The sequence below is a fragment of the Macrobrachium nipponense genome, chromosome 20 (assembly GCF_015104395.2).
Source record: "Macrobrachium nipponense isolate FS-2020 chromosome 20, ASM1510439v2, whole genome shotgun sequence".
Taxonomy (NCBI): Eukaryota; Metazoa; Arthropoda; class Malacostraca; order Decapoda; family Palaemonidae; genus Macrobrachium; species Macrobrachium nipponense.
Window position 1 is genome coordinate 69552743 of NC_061089.1, and position 8685 is coordinate 69561427.

Genomic DNA, 8685 nt, shown 5'->3' on the forward strand with positions numbered 1-8685 from the left:
CTCCATTGTTTTTACTTTCCCTTAGTGGTATTTTTGCCTTCATATTATATATATATATATATATATAAAATATATATATATTTATATATATATATATATATATTATATATATATATATATACAAATCTGTAATCACCACCATCGTCAAAAGAATGTCTGAATAATAAAACTCGACTCACGAAGCTCAAATGAGAACCATTACTTTAAGGAGGAAGCAACGAATCTCGCCCGTGCGAAATGAAGCGAACGTCATTCTCTTTAAATGACATTTTGATTTTAGAATTTAAAAAAATAAAAGAAAGAATTCCAAGCTCGTATAATTATGTCCTAACAAGAGCTTCAGATTTCTTGGGAGAGACGTGGGAGTCGTACTAATAAAGAGGTACAACTCCATCTTCGTGACGTCATCGACGGGCAGTAATGTCTCTCATCAGAAGGTGCGAGCGATGATTTGTAAAGAGCTCTTGAATTTTTGTTGCAAGTTTTGATAGGTTAATTTGCATTAGACATCAGTTTATTGGCATAATTTTCATATTTTTAATACTGAAGGGGTTAGTTTATTGCGGTCTAATTACAAAGCGTTCTAAAAGGCAAAGTTTTGATCACAAAAAAACTGCCTGGTTTAAGCTATAGGTCTAATTTCCCTCCACCATGCTTCAGATTTTGAGATGTTAATTTGCATTAAACTTTAGTTTAATGGCATAATTTTCATATTTTTACTATTGAAGGGGTTAGTTTATAGTAGCCTAATTACATAGCGTTCTAAAATACAAAGTTTTGAGGACGAAGAACTGCACAGTTAAGATATAGGTCTAATTTCCACGCTCGTAAGATTCAAACCTCCATCTCTCCCTGCGCCTCAGATCACGTGATATTGGGCCCTCATTCCCTTTAGCCTCTTCCTGCCGCCGTCGAAGACGACGTTCATTTGATTGCCGGTCGAGGTGATCGACCTACCACCGGCCTGACCGCAAAATAGGTCACTGGTTTCAGAAGGGTACATCGTGTCCCCGGCTCGGTCGACGACGACGTAGGCTTCCATGCACTTCCTGGATTTCTTGACGGTGAGTGTCTCGATGTCCAGCCTGATTCTTCTGTCTGCTGGAGCCTGTTGGGGTAAATCGTGCTAGACTGAGTAAACCGGGAAGGTAAATCTTTGTCCTCGAATATCTTATGACGCAGTAAATGGCTGGTGGAGGCAGATGGTACTAGACTCAATAATGATGCTAATCTTCGACCTCGAATAACGTACGTCGTAGTGATGTTAGTGCGAAAATGAAATTAGGGAAAAATGACTGAAATGAATGAATTGAGGGAATTAATTTAATTGTTTTGTTTTCTATGACTTACAGAAAACGAGAGGCGATGCCATTTTCTATAGCAAAGTGGATGTCGATCTGAAAGAGAGAGAGAGAGAGAGAGAGAGAGAGAGAGTTGGTTTTTGGTTTTTCTTATATTAGACATCGTCTCACCAAAGTGGCAAGAAAGAGAGAGAGAGAGAGAGAGAGAGAGAGAGAGAGAGAGAGAGAGAGAGAGTCTTTCTCCTTCCGTCAGTGTTACTTCTAATGAAACTATCGTCACTCAACGAATGAATAAAAATAAAAAAAGCTAAAAAGGGCAAAGTTGAGACATTCTGCTTCAGAGGAACACCGCTCAGATCCTGAGAACAGAATATTCCCTTAAGTGTCGTTAAGGGACGCAGGAGAATAACTTTTTTTTTTTTTTCATATAACTTTTCTTATCCATCGTAGTTTGAAAAACACCAGGTACCTGCTTAGAGAAAAAACACTCAGAGAGAGAGAGAGAGAGAGAGAGAGAGAGAGAGAGAGAGAGAGAGAGAGAGGCTAACGCTCTCCTAAGCAGCTCGAGTGTGTATGTGATGTAGAATGATGTCTGCAGTAACGGCATACTGTAGGCACAGGTATAAAGGGAGAAGAGGGATTCTAATACTTTCTTCCTCTTGTGTATGTATGTGTACACAGACACACACACACACACACACACACACACATATATATATATACATATATATATATATATATATATGATATATATATTATATATATATATATATATCTACACATATATATTCTTTAAAGTCTCGCGTATGCAGGAAACAAATTAAATCTATTGCAACAGTAGTAAAAACATCGTTAGTATATTCTGCTCCGTTTGGCAACTGAAGAAAGATACACATTCGGTTGCGCAAAAAGAAAAAAAATAATAAAAAAAGAGTATCGAGTTCCGCTATTCATACGACGACAGACGACAGCGGATGGCGAAATATTATTTTGTCGTCAATGAGAAATCCTGGAATTCTTTTTGAAAATATATGAATAAAAAAATCTTTCTCTCTCTCTCTCTCTCTCTCTCTCTCTCTCTCTCTCTGTGTTTGTGTGGCAGTTAGAGAACTCTCTCTTGGTATCTCTTGCATGAACTCTGAACTTACGGTGTGCTGGAATGCTTCTTGTTCGTTGCAGGATTGGTATCAAAAGAAGTTCCAGATTGTATCTGTATGTGTGTAATATATATGTGTACATATACAAACCTTCTGACTGCGCCGTGGATTGCGATATCATGGTAGGAAATGGGGAAAATACGAGATCTCCCCGAAGGTAAACAAACGCCTTCGAGCAGTTGTGAAATGCACGGGAAGTATAAGTCTGCATCTTATTGCATTTTTTCTCTTTCACCTGCATCGTATTTTCTCTTTCAGTCCCTGGAGCGTTGATTGGCGATCAGTTCGGGTTGTATTAATCAATTTCTCCGAGTTTGAACTAAATGCCTTTTCAATTTTGAAAGGCATTTTGATATTTAGTAGTAATGATGATCATCGTACCTATCTTTGAAATCATTAACTCCTCGACTCTGCTAAGAAATCCAAGAAGACCAACTCTCTCTATATCTGCGGGAGCCATGATTTCTACTAAAGCGAAGATACACATTCACCTCATTCTGTTAAACCCCGTCGGGAGCTAGCGCCGTCAGTGCACCTCACGCCTTGTACTCTAGGCATTACTAAAAGGTTCTTTGCAGCGTTCCTTTGGTCCCTAGATGCAACCCCTTCCAAGCTTACTTTCGTCAACACTCTGGCAACGTGACTACAAGGCTTTCCTCCTGTTAAGGTGAGTTTACACTAGGCTTCACCACACGCTGCACGTGTAAGACTCATCACCAATCCTCCCGAATTCTTGTTAGCCCCGCCTACTGGAGTGCTCATTAGGGAGAGTTAGTGGTGTGGCGTGACTCTTGATGAGCAGTCCAGTAGGCGGGGCTAACAAGAACTCGGGAGGAGTTGGCGATGAGTCTTACTCATACAGCCTGGGGTGAAGCTTTGTGTAAACCCACTTTTACTCTTTTTAAAAGCTTTCAACTCTTAATTTCCCTTTCAGCGCTGAATGAACTCATCAATAGTCCCAGCAGCGCTTGGTCTTCGGTCGAAATTCTATATATTCTATTCCACTCAGTCTGATCTTCAACACATCTTAGATGAAGGCCTCACCTTAATCCACCACTCGCACTGAGCATTTTTCGGGAAGACCCTGGGGAACCTCGGCGTCTCGATGTAGTCGCTCGTCTTGTTGCCGAACCTGAGGTCTATCACCTGGTGGCAGGAAGTCTTCGCTGCCCTGATGGTGATGTTGAATCCGCGGGCCGTCTTGTCCCTGTTGGAGACAAACTCGTTCTGGAAGCGGAAGGAGGGGACGCGGTAGACACCTTGCTGCTCTCCGCAGAGTCTGAAAACAGAGTGGTGCTTTTCAGTTTGGTCTGTGGGGAAATGGTAGTGCTTCTCAGTTTAGTCTGGGAAATAGTAATGTCTGGGAAATTAGTAAAGCTTCTCAGTTTAGTCTGGGAAATAGTAATGTCTGGGAAATTAATAATGCTTCTCAGTTTAGCCTGGGAAAATAGTAATGTCTGGGAATTTAGTAGAGCCTCTCAGTTTAGTCTGGGAAAATGGTAATGTCTGGGAAATTAGTAATGCTTCTCATTTTAGTTTGGGAAAATAGTAATGTCTGGGAAAATAAAAATGGTAGTTCTTGTTAACTCAGTCTGAAAAATAGTAATGTCTGGGAAATTAGAAATGACTCTCAGTTTAGTCTAGGAAAATAGTAATGTCTGAGAAAGTAGTAATACTTCTCAATCTAGTCTTAGTTAAGTCTGGGGGAAAAAGTAATGGTTTTCAGTTCAGTATAGAAAATACCAATGTTTCTCAGTTTAGCATGGGAAAATAATAATGCATTTTACTTTAGTCTGGAAAATAATGATGCTTTTCAGTTCTGCGACAAACTGGATGAAATGATAGTAAATAAATAAAATGGAATGAGAAGTTCTATACAGAGTTGGTTAAGGCAAGAAAACCATAAATTCAGTTTAGTATCGTATTCTTTGCGATGGAAATTCCATTATAAATGTTGATATCACTAATAAGTTAAGATTTTAAAGCAGGTTCGACGAATGGAATAATAGTAATATCCGCTAGAATCTCAATCAGGTTTACTTGATTCGAAACATACCATTTTGATCTTTGGAGGGCATTAGATATTTAGGATAAGCGACGATGATTATTCTATTAGTCACGTATACATCTAAGTTGACTATGCGTCAATCAATGGATTCCTGATCTTTCCTGTTGTTGCTGTATTTTTAGATTAAGCTGACCTCATGCCAGCACGGGCTCTTGCTCGCAGAGCGGTCCGTAATGATCTTTCGTAGATAGTGACCCCAAATGGGTTAAAATTAACCTGGTATGTACCCACTTTTTTTGGACTGCTCAATACAGACACCACACTGTAGTGGTAACCGACCATGGTGCAGAGACAACGATTTTTCATCGGCTCGGGGAAGGCGCGAACTCTTGACATCTGAGCGGCATGTCATGACGCTGCACACTAGGCAACACAACACCCAAAAACAAGCGTTCGGTTCCCGTGATTGGAAAAAAAAAAGTTTCCGGTCATGGATGATACAGAGACGACACATTCTCATTAATTAGCAAATTAAAGCTGCGATTCGGTTAGCAATCGACGTCGATGGTCTGGGATACGTTGCAATCAATTCGGTTAGAAAGACCTACTGATTGAATGATCGGTTGATTTTTAAATGCGACCATGCGTCACAGATACACTGATTGATTGTGTGATGTTTTGAAGCGAAAGTTGGCGTTATAAGTGTATCAATTAACCAATCAGAAAAAAATATTATTTCAAGTTAATTTAAAAGAAGGACTTTCTCTCTCTCTCCTCTCTCTCTCTCTCTCTCTCTCTCTCTCTCTCTCTCTCTCTCTCTCTCTCTCTCTCTCTTATTCAATGCTGTTTTCCCTTTCATAGAATGTATATTATTTATCACAATCTCTTGCAAAAGAACGACAAATGCAAAAACGAAATTTCATATATATAAAATAATTTAGCTCATAGTTGAGATTTGACAGCATCTCTCTCTCTCTCTCTCTCTCTCTCTCTCGCTCAATATCTCTCTCTCTCTCTCTCTCTCTCTCTCTCTCTCTCTCTCTCTCTCTCTCTCTCTCTCTTTCAATAAAATCTCTTTAATGTGTAATTATTAATGGCAGTATTGTAGTGAATTCTTAGAAAATTAATCTCCCTCTCTCTCTCTCTCTCTCTCTCTCTCTCTCTCTCTCTCTCTCTCTCTCTCTCTCTCTCTCTATCTAAAATCTTTTATGTGTAATTTTTATTATGGCGTATTGTCATGTTTTCTAGAAAATTAATCTCTCTCTCTCTCTCTCCTCTCTCTCTCTCTCTCTCTCTTTCAATAAATCTCTTTTATGTGTAATTATTAGTGGCAGTATTGTCATGTTTTCTTAGAAAATTAATCTCCCCCCCCTCTCTCTCTCTCTCTCTCTTCTCTCTCTCTCTCTCATTAAAATCTGTTCTATGTGTAATTATCAGTGGCAGTACTGGCATGTTACCTCTCTCTCTCTCTCTCTCTCTCTCTCACTTACTCCATCACTCGCTGGCCCGGTAGTTTGAAGCGAAGTGCATCAATGCACTTCCTTCCCTTCCGTGTCTTGATTTTATTCTGCAGTTGGAAATGGTTGAAGGTGTAGACAGCCTGGCTGGGAGCCTCCTGTAGATAAGATGAAATAAAAGTAGATAAGATCGTTAAATAAAAGAAGGTAAGAAAATGATATAAAAGTAGATATAAGGAAATAAAAGAGAGGATTGTGTTTCTGAGTGTTTGACTTTCTTTTGCGATATTTTTTTTTGTCTATGGTTGATTGTTGTTGTTTTCGTATGTGTGTGTGTGTGTGTATGTACACATAGTCACAGGCCGAGGTACACATGCGGTTATATACACTTACACAGGTAGAGAGAGACGCACAGACGCAAGCTTAGACAAAATTATATATACGTATATATAATATAATAATAAAATAATAATAATAATAATAATAATAATAATAATAATAATAATAATAATAATAATAATAATAATAATATAATTATATCTAATAATAATAATAATAATAATAATAATATAATAATAATAATAATAATAATAATAATAATAATAATAATAATAATATACAGCCAACTAAGAGGGGAAGACAACCACCAAGAAATTCCTGAAGCCGATCCAAGTAAGAGACTCTGGGAACCATATGGGAGCAATCCGTTATCGCACAACAAACATGCAACATGGCTCCAGGAAGTCAAGGAAGAAGAAACAGGGAGAATAAAAACAAAGATTCACAGAGATCACGACAGACACAGTCAGACACCAACTAAAGAAAATGCCAAACTGGAAAGCCCCTAGTCCCGATGAAGTCCATGGATACTGGCTCAAAAACTCAAGGCCTACACCCACGAATACAGAAACAAACTCCAGCATTGTATCTCAAATCACCATGCATCCCAAATGGATGACCACAGGAAGAACATCCCTAGTACAAAAAGACAGAGTAAGGGAAATATAGCCAGTAACTACAGGCCTATCACCTGCCTACCAATAATGTGGAAGTTACTAACAGTATCATCAGTGAAAGGCTATACAATTACCTGGAGGAGACAAACACCATCCCCCACCAACAGAAAGGCTGCAGAAGGAAGTGTAGGGGCACAAAATACCAGTTCCTGATAGACAAAATGGTAATGAAGAACAGTAAGAGAAGGAAAACCAACCTAAGAATGGCATGGATAGACTATAAGAAAGCCTTCGACATAATACCACACACATGGCTGATAGAATGCCTGAAAATATTAGTGGGGCAGAGGAAAACCACCATCAGCTTCCCTCAAAAATACAATTGCGCACTGGAATACAATACTTACAAGCTCTGGAATAAGACTAGCAGAGGTTAAATATCAGGAGAGGGATCTTCCAGGGCGACTCACTTGTCCCCACTACTCTTCGTAGTAGCCATGATTCCCATGACAAAAGTTCTACAGAAGATGGATGCCGGGTACCAACTCAAGAAAAGAGGCAACAGTATCAACCATCTGATGTTCATGGACGACATCAAGCTGTATGGTAAGAGCATCAAGGAAATAGATACCCTAATCCAGACTGTAAGGATTGTATCTGGGGACATCAGGATGGAGTTTGGAATAGAAAAATGCGCCTTAGTCAACATACATAGATGAGACAGGATACAAATACCTGCGAATAATGGAGGGACAGGATATAAAACACCAAGAGATGAAGGACACGATCAGGAAAGAATATATGCAGAGACTCAAGGTGATACTCAAGTCAAAACTCAACGCCGGAAATATGATAAAAAGCCATAACACATGGGCAGTGCCAGTAATCAGATACAGCGCAGGAATAAGTGAAATGACGAAAGCAGAACTTCCGCAGCATAGATCAGAAACCAGGAAACATGACAATACACAAAGCGCACTACACCCAAGAGCGAATACGGACAGGGTACTACATAACACGAAAGGAAGGAGGGTGAGGGACTACTAAGTATAGAGGACTGCGTCAACATCGAGAACAGCAGCTGGGGCAATATCTGAAAACCAGTGAAGACGAGTGGCTACAGAGTGCATGGGAAGAAGGACTAATAAAAGTAGACGAAGACCCACAAATATACAGAGACAGGAGAATGACAGACAGAACAGAGGACTGGCACAACAAACCAATGCACGGACAATACATGAGACAGACTAAAGAACTAGCCACCGATGACACATGGCAATGGCTACAGAGGGGAGAGCTAAAGAAGGAAACTGAAGGAATGACAACAGCGGCACAAGATCAGGCCCTAAGAACCAGATATGTTCAAAGAACGATAGATGGAAATAACATCTCTCCCATATGTAGGAAGTGCAATACGAAAAATGAAACATAAACCACATAGCAAGCGAATGTCCGGCACTTGCACAGAACCAGTACAAAAAGAGGCATGATTTAGTGGCAGAAGCCCTCCACTGGAGCCTGTGCAAGAAACATCAGCTACCTTGCAGTAATAAGTGGTAACGAGCAACCAACCTTAGGGAGTGATAGAAAAAACGATCACGCAAAGATCCTCTGGGACTATGATATCAGAACGGATAGGGTGATATGTGCAAATAGACCAGACGTGACGTTGATTGACAAAGTCAAGAAGAAAGTATCACTCATTGATGTCGCAATACCATGGGACACCAGAGTTGAAGAGAAAGAGAGGGAAAAATGGATAAGTATCAAGATCTGAAAATAGAAATAAGAAGGATATGGGATATG

General features: G+C 39.6%; 1 protein-coding gene across 1 annotated transcript; it reads right to left on the bottom strand.

Moving 5' to 3' along the window:
• Positions 1–523: 523 nt before the first annotated feature.
• Positions 524–6075, bottom strand: LOC135221262 (ovochymase-1-like). The gene is made up of 3 exons (XM_064259081.1): positions 5957–6075; positions 3503–3737; positions 524–1108 (listed from the first exon to the last, which is right to left on the bottom strand). Exons 1-3 carry the CDS (start codon positions 5959–5961, stop codon positions 860–862), a joined length of 489 nt encoding a protein of 162 aa, XP_064115151.1. The 5' UTR covers positions 5962–6075; the 3' UTR covers positions 524–859.
• Between the last annotated feature and the right edge of the window lie 2610 nt (positions 6076–8685).

Excerpts from the sequence above, each read along its gene's own strand:
- LOC135221262 (XM_064259081.1), bottom strand. Across the intron at positions 1,109-3,502 it reads AGTGCGAGTGGTGGATTAAG|GCTCCAGCAGACAGAAGAAT; the intron begins GTGAGGCCTTCA and ends TTACCCCAACAG.